Source organism: Triplophysa rosa, linkage group LG2 (genome assembly GCF_024868665.1).
Source record: "Triplophysa rosa linkage group LG2, Trosa_1v2, whole genome shotgun sequence".
Classification (NCBI taxonomy): Eukaryota; Metazoa; Chordata; class Actinopteri; order Cypriniformes; family Nemacheilidae; genus Triplophysa; species Triplophysa rosa.
In genome coordinates, this window is record NC_079891.1 from 30,758,678 (window position 1) to 30,784,054 (window position 25,377).

The window sequence follows — 25,377 nt, forward strand, 5'->3', positions numbered from 1 at the left end:
TTTAAATACTGTATTGAGAATTTAAGGAGAATTCCCTTGCATTGGAAAGGATATCAAACTGCTTTTGCTATTAAAGTTAAAGTAAGAGGAACAGTTCACTGAAAACAGGAACAGTTCAAATGAAAATTCTGTCTTCATTTACTCACCCTTCAAATCTGTATAAATTTCTTTGTTCTGATTAACACAGAAAAAGATATTTGGAAGAACGCGTGTAACCAAACAGCTCTTGGCCACCATTGACGACCCTAGTAGAACACAAAAGAAGATATTTTGAAGAATGTAGGAAAGCTCTGGGGCCCTTCCTACTATGGTAGTCAATGGTGGCCAAGAACTGTTTGGTTACAAGCATTCTTCCAAATATCATTCTCTGTGTACCTCAGAACAAAGAAATTTATACAGACGTACAGGGTGAGTAAATAATGACAGAATTTTCATTTTTGGATAAACTGTCCCTTTAAGGTTTTTTTATATAACAAAAGAAAAAGAATTTGGACCATTTTTTGTGGTTTGATATTCTGTTATCTAATGTAAGATATGCTGTTTTCTTATTCGGATACATTTCAGGGGCACACTACTTCCACCTTCTGTTCCTTGTGATTCATGCAAAATGCCAGAAAGTGAGTCATGAACTGCCATGGCAGCGTCCATTGGCTGTTGAAGAAATTCACTGATATACAAAATAAACAGTGCATGAAATGTTTACTTTTTCCAGTTCCTTATGTGATCTGTTGTCTACTCCATGGCTTAAGTTCTAAGTACAAAGAGACGGGCATCACTGTGCCAGGTCCATGTCTAGTTTCTTTAGGGATGTAAACGAATGTGCACTGACAGCGCAGCCCGGAGTGACGGCATCTCTGAAGGCTTCTGACACTAAGGGTCCTACTTACAGAAACAGAGCCACTATACTTCATCATCCTCCACTGAGATAAGTGCACTAGATACTGTACACTTTACACGGAAAATCCTTCATTTCAGTCCTTCCGAGTGGTTTGTATTTTTACCGCATAAACGCATGCACTAGACATTTCTTGCTTTACTGTGGATGCAGTTTGGTCTAAGTATTTCACATTAAGTGAGCTAAAAAATGAGGCTGTCATATATATATACATTATGCTGTGCATACTTTACAGTATTTGGCCAGTGCATGAATATTAGAATATGTCCATGCAAACTGTACACTTATGTTCCATGGGCGTGCATTGTGCATTCATCCAGACTGATGGATTACTTGAATTATGTGCCTGAATTATGAACTGCGTCATGTTTGCGGCGTATGTATACACAGACATATACTGTATATATTAATTATCTACAGCAATATGATTGAACAATGTTTAGCTCTATGCCTTGATTATGCTAAGATACGAGGTTTGCATGCCAGGAGCCATGGTGATTTATGTAGGCTATCTACTGCACCTTAGTTACGCCGGAGGATAGTCATTCATTTTTTAAAGTTGTGATGAAGAGTCATGGCTTTTTGCATTGCATTGTGGGATTGCATATAATGTGAAGTGAGAGTGAAGCATGACTGAAGCGTTCCGCAGTTATCACGCCAGAGACAAGGATGTGCATTTTTCATTTCGCCCGCAGGATTGGAGAGGTTCATGCAGCAGTCATTGAGTTAACTTTTAGTGATTGCTTTCGATAAAATAAAGATTTTATTTTGGGTTGAGGTGTTTAGATAATGCCTAGGTTTGTTATACAGTGTTGTTAGACTATAGATTTTAATTTTTGCTGTTGTAACAATAAAATTACACCTTTAAAAAATGTGACAAAGTTTTTCTAGCTCAGAATTTGGTCTTTTCCAGTACAGATATGTAAACATACATGAGAAGTGAAATTTTGATAGTCCCAAAATTCATAGGAATGCGTAATTATTTTACGAGGTTGCTAATTTGCATAAATTCATACAATCTGTATGTTTTAGTATTTGCTTTCTCGCCAATGATGTTAGGTTTAGGGGAGGGGCTTCAGTATTGCTATTTCTAAAAATTGTATGTTTTTGTATAATTCAAATCGTACGAATTCATATGAATTAGCCACCTGGTAAAGCAGATACGAATTGTGCATATTTGTCTAAAACATTTTTCCAATCGGGTGAGACAAATAATCTTATTTTTTTTTTTAATTTAGTTTATTTACTTGTTTTTTATGTATTTATTTATTTATTACAGTATTTTTAGGTGTTTTAAGCATAAAGGCACTTCATTTTGAGAATGTTTTTAGAAGTAAATGTATCTTGATATAAGAATTATTATATTTGTATTTACAAAAATACCAAGAAATTCATTTTTCCAGTATAGATGCTCAAACAGTTCATCTCATTGAGCAGCCTTTATATTTCTCTCTCTCTCAGCTTTGTTTTCATTTGCAACAAATAAAACATGATGGCTCGCCATGCTGACAAATCTATTACCTTTAGTTAGGAAAACACAGACACATTCACATAGTGAATGTTTGTATATGTTTATATCTGGCATATGTTCTTACAGATAATAGCCTAAAAACACATCTGGCCCATATAAAAGAAATTTGAGATTTTTAACAATATAATCTGCTAAATATTTCTCAGATGTATCTTAATTTTATGTCACAGGTGGCTGTTGTAATGTATGCCTCTAAAGAGGGGAGAGAGAGACAGAGAGAAAGAGCAATAACAGAAGGTGAATCTGTTGTTAATCAATGACATGTGAGAATAGAGAGTGAGCTTTCGGTCTGATAGGCTACTTTACCACAAATTGAGGTCAATGTGTTAACCAACCAACACAGATTGGCTGAAATTTGGAGCACAGTCCACAAGGTTCTTTATCATAATAGACAGTAATGGTTTTGTTCAAGTGCTGTTTGTTCTATAGTTACATGAAGTACCAGAAATGCTCCTCGACGTTACTTCTTCTGGACCACAATGAGAACAAAGTGTTCTTCCCATTTACATTATCTTTGAATGTAAAAACCCTTATGAGTACGGTTATCATTCGTTACAGTACATTGAAAAAAGGGTTTCATTCAACCAATTAACAAATTTTAGGGTAAGGATTCACTTCTATATTTTATAACTTAAGCCAATGAAAAGTAATAAAGAAAAGGTATATATTTTTAATTGGCTCAAGTTATAAAATTTAGATGTGAATCCTTACCCTAAAATATTTTAATTGGTTGAATGAAACCCTTTTTTCACTGCACTATGGTAGGCTACCACCGCAGTGGTTTTGTAAGAACTTGTAATGCATTTGGCAAATCCCAATGTATATAAATAACCCAGCTCCTATAAATACCAGATAAGTAAAACAAATTTTAGTGTGAACGTGACCTGAATCGCATCAGCGGTCATGGTCGGCTCCAGATTGCTGGGATTTAGTAACACTTAGCTTGTGACTCACCAACAGCGTCAATATCAGTTTCTGCCTTACAAAAGCTGTTCTGGTGGGAGGACTTTGACATTTTAGGTTTCCTGTACGAAAATAGGATTATTTCATACTACTAAACTGTTATATTTATAGAAATAAGTCTGAGCAAAATGGTTGCAATTAGATAAAAGGCTGGTGTCATTATGAGAGATTTATTTATGTGTATTGCATAGTTGGAAGATTATATTTTGATAATATATCAACATTTTTAATATATACATCAGTGTAATTGCATTACATTGTAACGTATGTCTCGAAAATGTGCATATCAGTATTACTATATGTCACATAGGGCATACATTTGTTTCCATTATCTGTTTCCATGGCAAGATTTAAAGCCTGATGTTTTGGCGTATTATAATACTCGTGTCAGATTAAAGTAATATGTCAAGTTAAGCTCCAGCGACAACATTCGTGACATGACGTCGATTACAGCAGAAAATCATTTTAACTCATTTATCAGTTTGTAGAAGAAACAAAAAACATGTTTTCAATACTTAAAACAAGAAGTTTATTATCCTGTATATGCATAAAAGATAAAGTCTCATTCTAATCTTGAATGACTGTCCATCATTCATAGTTTTTTTTAAACCCTCATGTCTTTCAAAACCTGTATATGACTCTTTCTTCTGTGGAACACAAAAGAAGATATTTTGAGAAATGTCTCTGTGGTTTTGTGTCCATATAATGGAAGTCAATAGGGTCCGATGTTGTTTGGTTATCAACGTTCTTCAAAATATCTTCTTTTGTGTTCTGCAGAATAAAGAAAGTCACACAGGTTTGAAATGAGTTTTTGGTGAGTGAATAATGAGAGCATGGGCATCTTGTTTACCAGTAGTTGTGGTCACAATCTGAGCAGCCTTGTTCTGGTTTATATATGAAAAAAAACTGATTTCCCCTCTTCTGCACTTTTCACTCTCCATTTTCCTGTTGTGACCCTCTTAAAGCTCATGCTCGCTCTCCTACAGGCTGCGTTTGCGTGTTCTCCACGACTCTTTATTTATCCGGTTATGAGCGACCGTGTCATACTCAAATTTGCCCTGTTATCTAAAGGTGACACTTGTGGGTTATAGGAAACTGTGCTTATGCACGTTTAATCTCTTGCCCGTTGCCCTATATATTCAAGTGCAAGCATGCTTAATCTCTCCCTCTCTAAGAGGCCTGGGCTGTGTAAGAGCTGCACATTTATCGACAGCTCTTTAATCTCCGGATTTACTGTAGTAATCTCAGTATACACATGTTATTTGTCCCTCTTCTTATTTGCATGTAAGAGCCGTTCTATATTTTTAATGATGAATAATCATTAGTGTAGATTTTGTGTGTAAGTCCAGAAATTACAACAGAATTTAAAACAGAAATAGTTTAGATGACATCCATAGGTAGATTTTGACGTTTTGGTTGTCTACTCATCGTCATGATGCTCAGGTTGCCAGGGCATTTATGTGAGGTTACTAAAGGAACAGTTCGCCCAAAAATAAAAAATTCTCTCTTTGTTTACTCACCTTCGAGTGACTTGTTCTGATGAACACAGATAAACAGATTTGGAAGAATGCTTGTAACTAAACAGTTCTTGGCCACCATTGACTACCATAGTAGGAAAAATTTCAATGGTAGTCAAAAGTACCACAGAACCGTTTGCTTTCAAAATATCTTCTTTTGTGTTCCACAGAACAAAGAAATTTACAAAGAAAATGTTCCTACTCTGGTAGTCAATGGTGGCCAAGAACTTTGTTTGTTTACAAGCTTTCTTCCAAATATTTTTCTCTGTGTTTATCAGAAAAAAATATTTTTTTACAGATTTTGAACAACTTGGTGGTGAATAAATGAAGACAGAATTTCATTTTTGGGTGAACTGTTCCTTAAGGTGTTTTGGCGCTTTATTGCTATGTTCTTCTGATTGGTTGCTAGGGTCAGGATGCAGGGCTGTTTTGTAAATAGTGTGTCTACTTGTTGTTTGATTAGAAAAGATGCGCATGATCTGGCATCCCTTCTGGGATTGTATGGCCACACCACTGCAACTCAGAAAGTGCACACAACAGCACTTTATATAATTCTCCTCTAAATCATTTGATCGTCCTTTGATGAATAACTTCTGCCATGCTCAACAGATGAAACAAAAAATCAATTTTAATTGAAATTCAGTTTATCGTGCAGTTTATCTGTGGGTGGCCGCCACACAACTTTAATTGCATAGTTTTGTGAACGGAGTGCAAATAGGCGTGCATGTGCATTCAAAAGAATGACATTTACATTTTTTAAATACAGTCACGTGCAGGGCTGATTCGGCGCTTTTTAAGTGCGCGTTAAACCGAACTAGACGCAGGTGTTTCGTGAAGTCGCTCCCTAAACTCTAAAAATACATCACCTGAAAGCATGACTCAACACAAGCACGCATTGTCTTTCTGATTGCTTTGCTCTCTCAGTCTAAGTGCCATTCATGAGTGCTGTATGGGGAGCACATCTGCCTCACAACCTCTGAATAAAATATCTTCCTGCAAGGAAGGAAGAATAAATGGCCTTTTTGGGTCACAGCATTCCTACTTTTCTAAGACACTGAGATTTTTCCTGGGTCTGAAAAGCGTCTTTCCTTCCAGCTTCGTCATTAGACTTTAAAACCCCCTTGGATCTTGAATTATTAACCAACTGTGATGTTTTATTTTGGAATCGCTAACAGGAGGTCTTTAAGTCATTCAGGAGGTCACACGTGTCGTTTTTGTTTTGTGTGTGTGTTTTGAGCGAAAGACGTTCAATTTATGAGTTTAAAGCAGTGGACTAAATGGTATAAAAATAACCAAACACATGGAATTATTTAGAATTTTAGTTGTTGAAGGTATGTTTGTTCCATCTTATATTTAATTATTTAAGTCATCTAAGAAGTTCTCAGAAACACTGCTTTAAAGGTCCAGAGTATGACATTTTGCGGCATCTAGTGGTGAGGTTGCGAATTGCAACCAACGGCTCACTCCACCCCTCCGTTTCGAAGAACTACGGTGGCTGACACAGGACTAAGATGTCATCACGTTTTCGTTTCTTTGCCGAAGGAGACAACGTATTTACGAAACACATGTACAGCAGTTTGTCTGTTTAGGGCTACTGTAGAAACAACTTGGCAAATTCCATGTAAGGGGACCTGCGGTGTATGTTGAGAGAAATAGTTCATTCTAAGGTAATAAAAACATAACTCTTCATTATGTAAGGTCTTTATACACCTCTGAAGACATGGTTATGTATATTATATTGCATTTCTGTGAGTAGATCCTCCTAAAAATTACACATTGGACCTTTAAAGCATCTATCTTCTTAGTGCTTCTCAAACTTTAAATGCTGTTATGAACAATTGAGATGTTCATTCATCACTGATTTATGATGATCGATTACAGGTAGCTCTGACCTAAGGGTGTGTGTACATACAGTTTACACTAAATGCAATAAAATATCCACCAAGAAACAGACACACGATAAAGGAAAACTCACAATTTTATAATTCCATATAGAAATATATTGAGGTAGAGAAAGCACTTGTCAGGTGATCCAATATGACACATTGTACAACATGAATGTTGCTAAGCCAAACAAACAAAAAAGCTTCTCAGCTTTGCCCACATCCTGTTAGCATGAAGGTGTGAACAGGAAGTACTTCGATCAACTTTGTTTTCTATAGCTTTAATATCGCGGAGTCAGTTTCTTTAGGGTTATGGTTTGTTTGATCAAATACTCATTACGGGTGCGGGACGTGGTAAATGTATTGTGAAGCCAGTCATTTAACAGACATAAAAATGACATTTGGCTTGCACTGCAGTTGTGTGCAATACAACACTGGGAAAAACCCAAAGCTCTTAGCAAACATGGAGATTTAGTGCTAGCTTTCTGAATATGATTCATACAGAATTGCCAGTAGGGTGAATACAAGTGCCTTGATGGCTTCAAAAGTATGCACTAAAACTGATGCCTATTTTCAAACAGATTTCCATCTATTGCTTCATTCTGTCTCATCAGTCGGGTGAAAAAAAATCAGAATCACTTTGCCTTTGTGCATAATAACACAAGCAAAACTCATTTTAGAATCATCTGTCTATATCTGTCGATACTGCTTTTGAGCACCATATCAGATGTGACATAGTGTTTTGTATGTCTAAACCTTCAAACATGTTTTTTTTCAATGGACTTTTAAACTTGATGTGAACTTGATGTTGACACACCAGACAGTCCGCATAATGTGTGATGCCAGACATAAGCTTTTTTTCAGGTGGGTGGGAAGATATTTTATATGCATGACCAACCAATAATTCTGTCACTATTTACAGTCATTTTATTCCCATGCTATTTTTATATACTACTTAAATCAGCATGTTTGCTTATACAAAAAAGCGCAAAGCTCAAAAATGGACAAAAATGCCATCGCCAAAAAAATAACTGGAGCTATTAAATGTAATTCATGTTTGCGTTAAATTGAAACCAGTGCATGTCATGCTATGGTCGATTGCATTGGTTCTCACCCGTAATGTGACTGATGTGATAGATGTGACAGGTTTGCAAAAACCTATAAATGAGATGGAAGAGCTGTATGGGCGAAGGGACATTTATCACAGTTATCATAAGAACACTGATTTAAATTATACTCTGTTCCCCATAGAAAGACATCATATAGCTCCAGAAGACTTATAAGAAGAATAGCAATTCACATAACTGTACTTTTATGATAATTAAGATACTACGTTATTGTCCTTTTTGGAGCTTGGAAGTTTAAATCACCATCTGTTTTCCTTGTATGGAAAGCAGAATTGTTTCCTAATATGATTCCCTCTTGTTCATTAGGCTATAAAATAAAGAAAACATTGTGAAATGATTAATATTTCTCTGTGTTTAAAATAAATGCATTTACTAAAATGGGCTAAATACATATTTAAAGTCGATTTTGTCCAAATATAGTCATATTTGTCTTGTACTGTCAATTATTTAGAGCCCTGCAACCCAGATCTAATCTAAAGAACACTGTGTAGTAGAAAGCATGTTTGAGTTGTTTTTCCCAAATGGACTAAGAAATTAGGGTTGCACTTTATTTTACAGTATGTGTACCTATAGTGTACTTACAGTGTACTTACCTAAGAAAGTACTGGGTAGTATAAGGTAACTACATGATATAAGTTTAGGTTTAGGGGTAGGTTCAGGGTTGGTACCTAGTTATATACCCAGTTATTATATTTACTGTAATAAGTACACAGTATGCATGGGAAACAGGACTGTAAAATAAGTGCTACCGAAATTAGATCTAAATTCATTCCAGACCTGTCTGGACCAGATCCAGCTATCATCACATATGTTTTCTTTATTAGAAGTCCGACCAAATTGGAAAGCATCCAACTGTAAATCTCATGACAGATGTATTTCTTTGTAGATTTTGGGACAGTCTTAATCATTTTTTTCAATGTGAAAACTAAAGAAAAGCTGATTTAAAAAATCTTTTTTTTAATGGATTCTAAATAACAGTTATGCTCGCTGCTCACATCGATGTTCTGCAGGAAAACGACCACATCATTAGATCTGGTAACACTTCAACAGTTGAATAAATAATTTTGTAATTTTTCAAGTGTGTACAAAATGGTGACTTAATGTGAACAAGAAAGACAATACAGATCCTTAAAAGATGGTATCATGATTCAATGCGGTAAAATGTCCAAAAAATGAGGGTACAACAATAAAACTTTGTAAGCGGAAATTCACTGATTTCCATAGACATAGGAAATAACATATGGTCAATATTAATGTGACGTCAGTACAAACTAATAACAGATAAACCTTTTGGCAGGCACAGATTCATTTCCAGGAGTCATATGAACGCGATTTCTTGTTTTCCTGTATCAAACCAAAAGAGATGTTTTATTTAAAGATCGAGTATCATGCTATGTCATGCATTCTGACTTCTTTACACTGTTAAACGTGCTGGCTTCTCATACTTAACATGGTCAACTTGTTAAAAAAACAAGTTGGACGTATTACGTAGTATTTCTGTACTTGATACACTCCCCCAGCACTCCAACTTGTTTCGGAAAGTTTTTTATAATTCTGGATCGCTGTGTCGTCAAAGGGATCCTATACTTTTTATTGGCCATTCTCGCGGAAAAGCATGGAAAGGCGAAAGAAAGAGCCCGCCCACGAGCGAGACCCGCTTACCATCAAGATTATCTGTGCTGTGTCAAGATGGGCTGCGCTGCAGCTCGTTACTCTTGCGATAGTGAAGTTTAGGTGTATCTGTTTGTTCAAGGCATTTCAGTGATGGATGTTGTATGAACGGTGGATATAACGCTGGATTTGGAGGTCGTTTGAAACTGATAGATGGTGCGGTCCCAGTGCTAAAAGATGCCGGACATGAACTGCTCGCGGTAAGTCAAACTAGTCCCACCTCTAGCAGCTTGTGTTTTTCCAGAAATATTCGTACAGCTGTATCTCTCTTTTATAAATTTGATCGAACTAAATACTCTTCGAAGATACGACATATGCAATACTGCTGTATAGGCACTCAAGATTAATATGAGATTGGCAGAACAGCACAACGCCAAAATCCGAGTGTGTGCAGCACATTAACACCTGGTTGTGCACAAAGGCTGTTTCTCTAAAACATGGGGCAAATCCAACTTTGTAAGGACAGTCTGCCGGTAAGTACGTTTTCGTTATTAAAGAATTTGCAACTGACTATTCAAATGTAAGCTTTTTGTCGGTCCTACGATCACAAATGCAGAAATTGTTTTATATTTACGAGGCTGAATCCATTGGGAGCTGGGAAGTTAGCTCAAGAAGTTAGCTATAGTTAGCTAATTGTTAAACCTAATAGTTTTTAAAAATAAAACCTTACTGATCTGTTACGCTCTGCTGGCAAAGTTGATTAATCCGCTGCAGAACAAAAAACAAGATATTAAAAAAATGTTGGTAACCAAAGAACATCTGCCCCCATGGACTTCCAGCGTATGGACACAAAACCGCTGAGACATTTCTCAAAATATCTTCTTTTGTGTTCTACTGAAGAAAGAGTCATATACAGGTTTCAAATGACATGATGGTGAATAAATGATGACCAAATTCTTATTTTTGGGCGAACTATCCCTTCAAAGGAAGAAATTAAACAGAGTGGGGGAAAAACATCATTTCTTGTGCCTCTGCTCAAACTCCTTCCTTTAAAACGCTGTAGGATACAGCAGCATAAAAACACTGGCCAGCAGGTTAAAAAACACTTATTTCCAAGCGACTGCACATGGCTAATATGACCCTAAACACCAGCGCATTACCCGAGAATGACATGTCTTACACCGCAACACATCAATCATGTATCATTCATTCATTGTCTCCTATGCTTTTCAGAGTTATTCAATTAAATGCCCTTCAATACGTCTGCACTATATATAACACCCTAGTTTGTACGGCCTGCTGTGTTATGATCTGCCGCATGATTCACATGCCTTTTGTCTTCTCGCTTTGTGTTTAATGCCCCGTTATTATTCATCCTGTCTGGCTGTGTTCCCACTGTCCCTTATTATAGTTCTTTGCAGTTTTTCCAACATTTGAATTTCCATTTGATTTTCAAAATTGCTTTAATGACAAATAGGACTTTAAATGTGCTAATAAAATATTTTTTCTCATGTGGAAAGTAGTACTGTCCATACTGTTGTAAACTAGTTGTGTACTTAAAGGTTCCTACTTTTACACTTAATGTATACTTAAAAATATATTTTTATTCATTTAAAAGTGGGCCAGTTTAGTCCCAAGTAGTATTGATATAGTACACTTAAAAGTATACTACTCGAACATTGATACTAGAACACGTACTACACTTGATCTTGGCCAAAAGGCAGAGAAGTGCAGTATATAAAGCATTACTTAATGAAATAAGCTTGAAGTATACATATTTTTTGTAAGGGAAAATATTATCACAAGAAGAAAATGTGTTTTATGATAATATGATGCAAATACATATCAATTAATAAATATGTTTGGCAATTAAAATTACATTTTTTATTTTTCTGCTATTGGCAAAAACACTATCAAAAAGGACAATTTCCTGAAATATGTGTGAGAATAATGTAAAATCCACCGATCTGTTGTTTCTGTATATTATCTCTGCATTAAACATGTACAAACAAACTTCTGTTTTATAATTTAATTCAAACTTTCTTTTACTTTAGCTTGGTGTTGTTTACCATCAGCGATTTTGGCAAACACTTACAATTGGCCTTGTGGGAAAAGGTAATACACACACAAATACAAAAAAACTCAGACAGTTGCAACTCCTCTGGTGCAAGGTTAAATTCTGTGACAAGAAACGTTTTGTAAGCTTCTCACAAATATTTGGCAACATACATATAGAACTGTACATAAAAAACAACTCTCCTCCAGGACTTCCTGTGTAAACAACCGTGTTGAGTTGTTCTGTCAATAATTTATCTGTTCCAGGAGAGTCCATCATTATCGCTTGAGGTTTCAAGAAATTCGGTCCTTCCAGTTACAACGGGTTTCATCATTCATGGCTCAAGAGACACTTAGACATTCAATGTCTTTTTAAATTGCCACATCGGGTCGAAAAGAGGATGCACAACTGACAACGCCGTTTCACAGGTTATGCACAAAGGCTTGCTGAGTTTAGATGTTCCATCAAAGACAGGCAGCTATGTTCTTAACGTTCCTAAAATAGATGGACTGAGTCATCGGAAAAGCAAGGTAAGTGCTCTGTCTCTCAGTGTCTCGGAGCAGAGATTCCCGCTCACACACACACACACACACACACACTGATGGATTTCCAATACAAGTCGAGCCTCATAGTGACAACTAACCACAAGCCACCTTATTTTCTCTCCTCTGAAGACTTGGGTGTACCAGATATGTACAGAACATCTGATTTACCAAAAAATGGCTTCATATTTCTTCAGGACTATGGCAGAAGCGAACTGATGTGGAATGCAGCTCTCTAGCAATGACGGGCTAAAGGAAGAGGGCAGGATTTCAGATGTGTGAAGATTTTCGCTCTTTTCCATGTTGCAGTCTATTCTAATGATGAGAAAATTATCAGGCCCGAGAAAATAACGGCCAGGACGATAGTAGGATGTATCATCACACCTCCATGACAGCAAAAAATGAGCAGACTGCCTTGAATTTAGAAAGCAGAAATGTTCAGCTGGTGTTTTGGTACGAATGAATTATTATACAATATACTTCGATTTAAAATAAAATGTAAAATTAAGTGTTCCCTGATAAAAAACTAAGCGAAGCTGGTTTTCAGGTTTAATCTGGCCTGCTGTACATGGTTTCATCAGACACACGCACGTGTTTGCTTGTCGGTCTGTCTAGTGGCTGGTAATATAACAATTTATTTTATATTTAATTCATAACAATATACATTTATATTAATACTTAATTGTATATTAATTGTAATAAATTAAATTAAACTACTCGACAGATATTGATTCTCTGTGGAAGTCTATGAACCGGAAGTTAATTTTGGGCCACACAATGTTTGTTTATGTTACTGAGATCGCAGAATTTGTTTTCATACTGATTTAATTTATTATTCTCAGACATTGATGAGAATAAATGGATACTTTTCATTAGGTCTCCTGCGTCTCAGCTGTTTTTCCTGAGAAAAAAAAAGACTTTTTTACAAATGATTCCAAACTCAGTTTTGTCAAGTCTGCAATCAAAAAACAATATTATTGAAAATTTCACTGTGAACTTGAAATTGACCAAAATTCAGATTATTGTACATATACAATCCACATTAATTATACAAATCTATAACAAATGTCTCATATTATTCTATTTCTCTATTTTAATTTTAGGAGAAACATCTGAGGTTTAACTGATACTTAGATGAAACACAACTGAGAACTCCGTCAAATCTCTTGAGCTAAAAAAGAGCAAACTCTGAATTCGAAAGTGACCAAACTACAGTAGGCCTACTTTCCTTTAAAGCCAGAAAACCAGTTTAGGCTAGTTTAAGCTTCGTAACCTTTGTTGTCATTTATTTATTTAGTTATTTAAAAAAAAAAGTGTTTGTAATCTACAGTTAAACTCTAATATGGTATACTTTCTCATCCGAAAAATAACCAAAAATGCTTTAATGGAACTGAAATATCCCTGTTCTGAAGAAATATGAGGCCCCATGTCTTGTTTTTGTTTTCCTACGTATCCCATAATTCCTGCTATCCATTAAAATGATAATAATTGTTCTCCGTTCACCTGGCTTTTAAGTCTTGGTTGATGACAATGATTCAGTCCCATCTGAACTATATGTCATCTGACGTAACCACATCTGGGCCAAACCTTATCCGTTAGCTGTACTTTGTCTCTTAAACCTTCAATGCCTCATGAACCCCTACAGCCGACAGACGCCGGTTTATGTTTCTATATCGGCAGCGGAGCAGGTCTCTGTATGTGGAGCGCAGGTCCCGGTTAAAGAAAGCGTAAATGAAGGGATTCATCAGCGAGTTGGTGTAGCCGAACCACAGCAGCGTCCGCTCCAGCCAAATGGGAATGCAGCTACACTTCACCCCACATATGAACGGTCTCGCTGTAGACAGAATGAAAAACGGCAACCAACAAATTCCAAACACGCCGACGATCACGCCCAGGGTCGTGGCTGCCTTTTGCTCCCGCTTAAAGATGGAGATGTTCTGCCGCTCACGGCTTAGCAGTCGGGAAAGAGCGGCACACTCCTCGGCGACGCCGGGTTGAGGTTTGAGTCCTTGCATCCTCAGCGCTTCGCTGGCCACCGTCTCCAGGCGCTCGCGGCGGGTGAAGTCGGTGAAACGATGCTTGGCGCCGCTCTTTCTGGCGGCCTTGAAGATCTTGTAGTACATGAAGAGCATTACGATCATGGGGATGTAGAAGGCCACGGCGGTGGAGTAGATGGTGTAGCCGAAGTCTTGGCTGATCAAACAGACGCCGGCGGTGTTGACGTTCTTCGCCCACCCGCAAAACGGCGGCAGAGTGATGGAGGCGGACACGAGCCACACCCCGAAGATCATTTTCGCCATTAGCTGGCCGTTTTGGCGAGCCGGGTAGGTCAAAGGGCGGGTGATGCCAAGATACCTGCAATCGAAACGAAAAAACATTTTGATGAAGTTTGTGTCATTTCTGTGCCACTGGAGTCACCAACTACAAAACAGCACCGCAAATACCTTATCTTATATTCTCCCACACGATAGGACAGTGGGTAGTACTTTGAAAGACGATGGAGAGGCGAATGAGAACGAAATGAGAAATTAGGCTAACATCAGGGGCACGCTATGGCACAATTAGGGTGTGGTGGTGCAAATTGCATTTGTCTGAAAAGTTCTTGCCTGAGCCAATCAGCACCCACTTGAGTCGAGATGATGAGATGAGTGCGGATTTTGAAAATGTGAAAAAAGATCAATTTGGAAATTGACCTTGAAGACGTCGCCGCATCTGTTGTCGCCTAATCGAAAGTTATAAGCGTGTGTAAAGAGCAGAAGATTACAGCACTTGAAGGACTTCTTATTGCCATCATCATCTGACCCCCGTCCCAGGAGACACTTATTGCAAAAACGTGCTTTCCATTAAGATCTCAATTTAATCCCTGTGCAGTTTTGTTTCTTGCTAGTGCCATATGTCTGGTAACGGTGCATATTAATTTTGTATTTATAAACATACAAACATACACATACATGCATACATTATATTTAAGTAAAATATAAAAATGAATAAACATTCATTATGTAATTTAATTTATTAGTAAATATAAATAAATGCATCTACATTTTTCCTATACCTGTATGTATGTGTCTGTTTTTGTGTTTATAAACACAAAATTAATATGCACAGTACACAGACATCTATTATGTAAACAAACTTTTATTCTGGATGTGATCAATCGCGATTGATCGTTTGACAGCCATATTTATTAACAGTTTGTTTTCTAAATTTTTGCTATGTCACACCATAGGATTCATGTACACATGGACACATTTACATGTAATGTAAACAGATTTAACTCTTGTGTGGTGTTTGGAACTGTAGGACATGGGAGAAAAAAATGATGTGATGCACTGTTCTTTCAACCTTGGACATGAATATTTTTTAAGATGACATGTTTTTTCACCCATTGGTTATATTCTTCTTTTTAGTACATTTGAACAAAAATGATAAATGTGATTAATATACGGACGTAAACGACAGATTTCACATATATGCTGTCTATGTTGCTTGTAATTGTAAAGTATTTTTACATCATTTTTATATGGGTCCACTAGACCCGACCAATGGCTGAGTAACAAAACATGAACACCATAAGGATTTGACACTGTAGCCTAGCAGTTCTTTATTTCAAGAGAAATTACAAAAGGGATCTACACGTATATACAAAAATGTAAAATCTCTGAAGCGCTATATGTGCAATGACATCTCTGACATTTTAATTTCCATGATATCTGCTCTAGTTTAGTCTGCATGCACAAGATGAGAACAGCATCCCTTTAAGAGGCTTAGTAGTCCAGCACCCGTTGCTTTATGACTCTCAGGGCACTGTGGAGGTCGTGGGGTCAAGTAAATAATGAAGCCATTACTTCTATAACGACACTGAGGGCACAAGAGGTTACAGTGCTAGAAAAACTGTTGTTATATATTTACAGAGAATGAGCTTTGAATATGTTTTAATGTATAATATGTACATTTTTATATTATCAAAAATATTTTTTTTTCTTATTTAAAAAAATCTTATGAGAGACTTCTGCTGGTCATGTGACCTCAAAACGGCCACCTCCATGAGGGAAGAAACCTGCATTATGCAGAAGAACGCAGATTTTTCAGTACACTTTTAACTGGAACCATTAAGAGAGAGAGGGCTAGGATTTGCCTGCACTTAATATCATTTTCACACAGTAGCATTTCATCTTTTATAAATTAGATTTTGGCCAAATGTCTTTTACAGCAGGAAAACAGCACTCATATAGCTGCAACAACGTTGTAACCTGTTGATTGAAATGGTGATGTCGCCGTTTTAATGATGATGGATATGCACATTTGCACACATTCGCTGGTCAAGAACCCCGTAACGTTAACTGCATTTGAGTTTGACACAAAGCGACTGAGTGATCCTCGTCACCTAAGTCAAATATATCTTAAGAAATGTCTTTTTTAATTTATGATTGATGATACACTTAATTTATGAATCAATCGTATTGAATGGTCGCATGGTTAATTCATGTTCACCCTGTAAAAACTTGGATTTGCTCTCATATGATATCAAAACCAGTAACGTTAATATGTACAATTTTCTAGCTGCGTGACGCGACGCAACGCTACAGCGGTCCCGTCTGGTGTGTACACGGGCTAAAGGCTGCGTCACTGAATCTCAGTCAGAATGTGTCAGACAGCGCACCAGTATTACGTTCTCTTTCGAGCTTGAATGAACAAAACACACAAGATTATGCCTTAAAGCACATTTTGTTTAGTATTGTCGTAAATTGGCTGGTTGTCTGAGTGGTGCCTGCAGAATGATATAGTTTTTATAAATAACTGGAAGAGTTTTGAGGGCAGACCTGACCTGTTGAAACGAGATGTTCTCCATCCCTCCTGGGCTGGGACTTCCATCCTGTCTAGAAATATGGCAAAAAGTCTTAATGCTAATGCTAAAACTTGACTCGCTGGGGCCCAGGTCAGGGAGCAGACAGTATGGCTTAACCAACTGTCTGCTTGCCGTCTCACGTCGCAGAATACACAAAATGTACAACATGTAGTAATCCGTTCTCCCAAACATCACAAAATAGAGACTGTGTCTGTCCCCCGGATTAGCAAACATAAAATAATGCGTAAACCTCTTGAAAGTAATTTAATAAACGTTAAACAAACTAAACATGAACAAAATACAGATAATCAACTGTTACGACTCGGATTGCTAAATATTAGATCTCTCTCTAATAAAGCACTTTTTGTTAACGATATGATAACAGATCATAAAATAGACATGCTCTGTTTGACAGAAACATGGCTAAAACCAGATGATTATATTGCTTTAAATGAATCTGTCCCCCAAGATTATTATTATAAACACGAGCCTCGTCTAAAAGGCAGAGGGGGAGGTGTCGCAGCACTTTACAATAACTCTCTTAGCATTTCCCAGAAGTCGAACTCTAAATATAATTCTTTTGAAGTCATGGTTCTTCATGTTTCAACACCTAATACTAAAGATAAAACCTTTTTAAATTGATTCTAGCTATTGTATATAGGCCTCCAGGGCACCACACAGATTTTATTAAAGAATTTGGTGGGTTCTTATCAGAACTAGTACTGGCCGCAGATAGACTCCTTGTCGTTGGTGACTTTAACATCCACGTAGATAACGTTACAGATGCCTTAGGAATGGCTTTCAAAGACACTCTTAACTCCATGGGCATTAGTCAACATGTGTCAGGACCCACTCACCTTCGTAATCATACTTTAGATTTAATACTGTCTTACGGTATAAAAAATGTGGACGACGTTAAAATCCTTCAGCAGAGTGAAGACATTTCGGATCATTATCTGGTATTATGTTTGCTTCACTGGCCTACGGCTGCAAATAAAACTCATTGTTACAAATATGGTAGAACAATAACTTCAACTACCAAAGATGCGTTTCTCGATAATCTGCCCGAATTGTCTCAAATCATGAGAAATAACGTTGAAGATCTTGACATTACCACTGAAAATTTTAATTCCACCTTCTCGGTAACGCTAGACAAAGTTGCTCCACTACGTTTAAAGAAGATTAAAAATGGCAGCCCCACACCGTGGTATAATGAACACACTCAGGCTCTAAAGAAAGCGGCCCGAAAAATGGAGCGCAACTTTAAGAAAACTAAATTAGAGGTATTTCGTACAGCATGGAAGGATAGTATTCGAAAATACAGGAAAGCCCTAAAAACTTCTAGATCCGCCTACTTTTCATCACTAATAGAAGAAAACCAGCACAACCCTAGGTTTTTATTTAACACGGTGGCTAAATTAACAAAAAATAAATCGTCAGTGACTTCTGATCCTTATATCAGCATAGCAGTGATGAATTTATGAACTACTTCACATATAAAATCCAAGATATTAGAGAAAAAATTATAACAATGCAATCAGAAGTGAAACCCGCTGAACAAACTAACTACAGCGCCCTTAAGGAGAAAATGCAATTATTTTATACCGTAGATCAAGATGAGCTGTCTAAAATTATTAGATCATCTAAATCAACAACATGCATACTAGACCCTATACCTACAAATCTACTGAAAGAGATGCTCCCAGAAATTATAGATCCTCTTCTTGGTATTATTAACTCATCTCTGACATTAGGACATGTGCCTAAAGCATATAAGGTGGCTGTTATAAGGCCCCTTGTCAAAAAACCCCAACTCGACCCTAGAGAACTAAGGAACTACAGGCCTATATCGAATCTACCTTTCATATCTAAAGTTCTGGAAAAAGTAGTTTCAACTCAATTATGCTCCTTCCTCCAAAGGAATGACATCAATGAAGAATTCCAGTCTGGATTTAGAGCATGTCACAGTACAGAGACTGCTTTGATCAGAGTTACAAATGATCTGCTATTGGCGTCTGACCGAGGTTGTATCTCGTTATTGGTGCTGCTAGACCTTAGTGCTGCATTCGATACCATTGACCACAGCACACTCCTACATAGACTCGAAAATTATGTCGGCATTAAGGGAATAGCTTTGAAATGGTTTAAATCTTATTTATCCGACCGTTTTCAATTTGTAGCAATAAACAATGAGGTGTCACGCAAATCGCAAGTCCAGTACGGTGTACCACAGGGCTCGTCTTAGGGCCTCTGCTCTTCGCATTATACATGCTACCTCTAGGAGATATAATAAAGCGACACGGAGTTAGCTTTCACTGTTATGCTGATGATACTCAACTTTATATTTCCTCGAAGCCTCATGAAACACAGCAGTTCCATCGAATAATGGAATGCATAGTCGATATAAAAAACTGGATGAGTAACAACTTTTTATTACTGAACTCGGACAAAACGGAAGTGTTACTTATTGGACCGAAAACTGCTATAAGTAACAACCAAGAATACTGTTTAACTATTGACGGATGTTCCATAAAACCCTCGTCGTCAGCAAAGAATCTTGGCGTTCTATTCGATAGTAATCTGTCATTTGAGAGCCACGTCGCCAACACCTGTAAAATTGCGTTTTTCCATCTTAAGAATATATCTAAACTACGTCATATGCTGTCAATCTCAGATGCAGAGAAGTTAATTCATGCATTCATGACATCAAGACTAGATTACTGTAATGCACTGTTAGGTGGTTGCCCTGCAGGCTTATTACAAAAACTCCAATTGGTCCAAAACGCGGCAGCTCGAGTTCTTACACGTACAAAAAAGTATGAACATATTAGCCCGGTTCTGTCAACCTTGCACTGGTTACCTATAAAGCATCGCGTTAACTTTAAAATCTTGCTTATTACCTATAAAGCCCTTACATGGTTTAGCTCCTCAGTACTTGAATGAACTCCTTTTGTATTACAGTCCTTCACGTGCATTACGCTCTCAGGCGTCCTGTCAGTTGGTAATACCTAGAATTTCAAAATCAAGTGCAGGTGGTAGATCCTTTTCCTATCTAGCGCCTAAACTTTGGAATAGTCTTCCCTGCACTGTCCGGGAGGCAGACACACTCTGTCAGTTTAAATCTAGACTAAAGACGCATCTTTTTAATCTTGCATACACTACTCTTCCATAATATAAATCTTCAGAGGGTTTAGGCTGCATTAGTTAGATCAACCGGAACCAAAAACACAACTGATGTACTTGTTGCATCAAAGAGTACAGAACAGTACTCTACTCTCAGCCAGTCTTGTCTCATTGTTCCAAGGTTACCACAGCGAGCAGGATGCAGTTCATGGCCTGACCTGATGGTAGAGCGGAGAATGGGAAGTGGGGACCTGACAAGAGCTGAGATGATAGAGCTGGATAAAGAAGGACGCGGTCTCTTGACATGTCTTCACCACAAAACTTCAAATGCTATTAGATTATTAATGATAATCTTAAACTATAATTTATTTTATTATTAAGTTTATTTATTTTATTTAGCCTTGTTGTGCAAGTTCTCTGGAGCTTGTGCAGAGGCAGCAGCTTTTGCCAGAGGGGAACTGGAATCCCCTGGTTGGGCCTGGGTTCTCCTGAGGTTTTTTTTCTCGATTAGAGTTTTGGGTTCCTCGCCACCGTTTGCATACTGTTTTTGCACTATCTGCCTGACCGGGGGGGCTGCTTTAGAATTTAAAGTTTTACTTAATTAATATTGCATATAGGAATTTATATCTGTTATATTTGACCTGTGCTTCTCTCTCCTTTATCCTAAATGTGTGCTCTCACTGAGCGTGTGTGTGTGTGTGTGTGTGTGTGTGTGTGTGTGTGTGTGTGTGTGTGTGTGTGTGTGTGTGTGTGTGTGTGTGTGTGTGTGTGTGTGTGTGTGTGTGTGTGTGTGTGTGTGTGTGTGTGTGTGTGTGTGTGTGTGTGTGTGTTGTGTGTGTGTGCGTGCGCATCCGTGTGTGTGTGTGTGTGTGTGTGTGTGTGTGTGTGTGTGTCTGTGTGTGTTGGTGCGTGTTGTGTGTGTGGAGTGTTTTGTGTATGGGTATGTCTGTCTTCTGTGTTTTCAACCTTTTCTTGTTTTTGCAGGTACGACTTTGATTGTTTTGCTTGTAGTCAATGTGTCTCATGTACAGCTGCTTTGTAACAATGAAAATTGTAAAAGCGCTATATAAATAAAGTTGAGTAAACACAAAGTAAAATGGAGAACGCGTCAGATCTGCGCAGAGCGTCAGTTCTTAAAGGGGCAGCATTCTTAAACCTGCTGCTGTGACTCCTGTCGCTAATGTTAATCTTAAGAACAAAAGAAATGAAAAAATGTGTTTTGTAGCTTTAATGAGTATTCTTCTGTATTTTATTTAGAACTTAGCAGGAAAGTGTTTGAGAACTTCATTCAATTTCTGTATATTTCATACCTTTCAGACTACCTGTTATTGATAGTGAATAAATCTAAAGCTTTTGAGACTATTATTTTGTTTGACTGAATTTGTCATTAAGACGTGACCATTAAAGGGGGGGGGTGCCCTTTTTCAGTTTCAGCACGTGCCCCTCAAAAGTTTTGTGCATTGCCCTGATTCTGAGATGTGAGGGGTTATATAACAACTTTCACATATGAAGAAATGTAGGGTTTCTTCTTGCATGAAAAAATCATCCCAGGTCTTCCATTTAACACAAAGCACCCTTTTTCTACTCTCGAAGCGGAGTGTTTTAAATTGCATTTTTGAAGTGACTTTTCAGAAGCGATTAAATCAGATATAGTAACCGTTGGAAGTCAAAAGAGGAAAAATATACTAAAAATGTAAAAAAACAACACTTTTTTATGTTGTCTCGTGGGATACTACAGATGTTGATGTTAATGAGGTTATGAACTTTTGTAACCTTTGTGAAAATTCCAAGACCAAGATTCACTCCTTTTAGCTTCCCTTTTCTCTCATGGTTTTGTTTGAGTTTCTTCTGTGTTCTTAGAAGTACGTGCAGGCAGGTTTAATAAAGAGGTTATTTTCCTTCTACTGGGTTGAATCAGCACAGTGAAGTGATGTCTGTTTTAATGTCTTCTCAAGATTGTTAAGGCCTTTTGTTAAAAGTATAATTTATGTTTGTGTTTCCAGGATGAGACCGTGAAATATTTGTAAAAAAAATTGCCTTTAGAAGATGTAAACAAGAAAGCAGTTTTCCATGTTCATTTTTAGCACCTTTCATTATTTTCAGAATCAGAATTTTCACCATTTTTTGCCATGGGGAATGAAAATGTAGTGTCCAGGCTACACTTAAAACGTTTTTCACAGTGATTCCATAGGAGAACCTTTTTTTGGGCCACAAAGAACAATTCACTCTCTTTCTTACCTTTTTATAATCTAAAGAATCTTGTTTAGATGTTAAAAGGTCTTTATGGAACCATTTAGACAAAGAAAGGTACTTCAGTGGCATTGTGAAGCACCTTTATATTTACTGTAAGAGATATAAGGGTTAATGGACAAAGAAACATGGCAGGGTAGTTCACAAAGATTTGCCTTTAAGTGAACTGATGAGAAGTGACATACCAGGGTCAAGGAAGGATAGAAAGACATTCATCCTTTGTTAAACCTTTATGTTGATCAGAAATTCTCTCTCTCTCTCTTTCCCTCTCTTTCATTTTAAGTTCTCTCTCTCCTCTCAGTTTTCATTTTGAGTTTTAAGATGTTCCGTAGGTATGACAAACACTTCTCTTCTAATGCCACAGCATTTACAGCTGAGCTGCATACAAATAACAGTAGAATGTTTTTTCTAACCTCTTTCTATCTTTCTCTGCCTCTCATTTCTCCCCCACCTTTGTGGTATTTCTGTCAGTTTTTATCTACTGAACATGACTGTAACTGTATGTATCTGCAATAAGGTCCCTTTTCTGTGTGGAGATTGTATGTAATGCACGTTTTTTTTTCATATTCTAAAAACGGATATTTAATGTATTAAAAGAAATACTTTTTGCTTTTAGGCGTTCTTTAAGAAGCGTCTGACAAATGCTTAAATGTAAATGTAACTTAATGCGGCTCAACAAAACAAATAATTGCAGACTCCAACAAAATATGATTCCACATAGCTTATTAAAACTTCATGTTCTGCCGCATTAAAATAGAAAGCACGATAAGTTTGTGTTTTAATAGAATATTACATCGCAGCAGCTCGCACATTGTTGGTTGCTTGGAAACAGACCTGAGAGTAGATTATCGAATTTGATGGAGTGATTTAAGATTTCCTAAGTACAGATAAGATAAGAATCCTAAATCAATTTAAGATGTGCTTCTGTAATGGGAATTTGCAAAAAATCGTAATTTAACGTATTAAATCTAATTTAATGTATCAAGTTAAGACCTAGGATAAGAAACTTTCTGCAAAACGCCCCCAGGTCTTTACCTTTTCATAATTCAGGTCAAGAAAGCACAACTGAGCAGGAGGTCAGATAATATACGGCTGACCTTTAACCTGTACTAATAAAAACACTGTCATGCTGTACATATCTTTATATAAAAATCTAAAATAAAAACAATTATACCATGGTCTGTTTGAACACTCGATTCTGATTGGCTGGAAGGTGTGCATTAAAACCATTTAAAGCCACAATATGGAAGAATTTTGTTATGAAATATCCAAAAATCACTTGCACAGTGTGATATATTTCATGCAGTTGTGTACTTACATTATCCCAAATGTTCTCAAGAATGTGCAAATCCAGAGAAATTCCTATTTAAAATAATGGCCCGTCCCTTGTCTCCCTTGTATTTGTCGCATATCAGTGAGTTAATATCCGCTGCTCCGCGCTACCCTCAGTTTCCGGTTGTAGAAACTACGGCAACACGCAAATGCAGAAGTGGTTATACAGCATCTGGGACGCAGCATCTGTTGTTCTGTTATTATGGATCACGATTACTCTTTGGCGAGTAAAGGAAACCCAAAAAAGCGTAAATTTAGGCCAAATGAGGCAAGCAGGCTTATGGACAAACGAAGAAATAAAACAAGGATTAATATCGGCATGGCGTTTTCTAAATGGAGAGAGCTTCGCGACCAACTTGGACTCGACAGAGACTCCGCTCTCGCATGTGTTTTAATAGACAGGTAAGCACATTTTTTTATTGTACACGAAATACTCATGCACAGATTATTTGAATAGTTATGAATGCAGTTACTCTATGAAATACAGCATATGTCGCACACAAATATGTAGCCAATAACGTTACTTGCAAAGGCTGTGGGTTCGTTCAAATTTACTTTTTAAATGACGACTGTATGACTGTTTTAAACAGGTAAAACTGTGTAGCATTACGCTATCAAATCGATTGACAAAGTCCAATATCAGTCGCTGGTTAACGTAGCATTACATTCCACGTTTCTTGCAAGCTAATTCATTACGATGACATAAAATAAAATTCATTCATTACCTCGTCTGTGAACATGATTGGGCGATCTCCATACGCCTCTGGATGGTGAAAACGACATGTCCCATAATTCCACTCTCCTACATAACGTCATTTAGCTTCGCATTTTGTTGTTGCTTCAAAAGTGCGCCATCTAGCGGTCCAAATATTCCATATTGTGGCTTTAATGCATGGGTAGTTCCAGTCAGTTTGATCAATATTTGTAACTGTGTTTTAACTGTCATAACTGTCATTTTCACCTGTCTGATCAAAAAATGCACTGTTAACATCAATAACAGCTTTAACTTGGCAATTGACTAGGGGTGTTATGATACACTTGACTGACAAGTAGTACATATCTCAATGCTGGGTTCACGATACGCATCTCGATATTTTGAACCAAAAAAAATTTATGTTGTGGAGGAACTGCAGAGGGCATTCGATGGCGAAAAGTTGTACAAAAAACACAAAAACCTTGCATTAGAAGTATTGTGATAACAATTTCATCACTTTCATTAATTTTACGTGAACTGTCCCTTTAAATTTTGATCACAGACCAGACAAGCGCTGCGCCCTCCAGAAGTCACATTTGTCTACAGCATACGTCATCGAGGTTGTCTCATTTGACTTAAAAACATTATAAAATTAACATTTATTTCTCTTACAGTAACTCCCGCCTTCTTACATTTGATTGGCCAATGGCCACCTTATTTTAACATTGAGGTCCACTGCTAGACCGCTGAGGAAAAAAGTTTGCAGCTTTGCCCATATCGCAGTTATACTCGTGGGCAGGTGGTTCAAGCAATAAAAAACAATATTCTGATTAATGGGTCATGGGAGAATGAGATAAATCAATACAGATGATAATAAATGACCTGAAGCCCATGAGAGCACATCGATGCATGCGCTCTTGTGAACGCGCACCATAGACTGACAAGAAAGAAGAGAATAGATCTATTAAAGTTGTTATTTTGGGTTGTTTTTTTCGCACATAAAA

At 37.2% G+C, this 25,377-nt stretch overlaps 1 protein-coding gene across 1 annotated transcript in view; it reads right to left on the bottom strand.

Annotated features, from left to right (window-relative positions):
• Nucleotides 1–11,511: 11,511 nt before the first annotated feature.
• htr7c (5-hydroxytryptamine (serotonin) receptor 7c) overlaps nucleotides 11,512–25,377 on the bottom strand; it is a 37,726-nt gene continuing 23,860 nt past the window's right edge. The window contains exon 2 of the mRNA XM_057355045.1: nucleotides 11,512–14,480. Coding sequence (XP_057211028.1) covers nucleotides 13,739–14,480 — 742 coding nt within the window. The 3' untranslated portion in view covers nucleotides 11,512–13,738. The remainder of the gene's footprint in view (nucleotides 14,481–25,377) is intronic.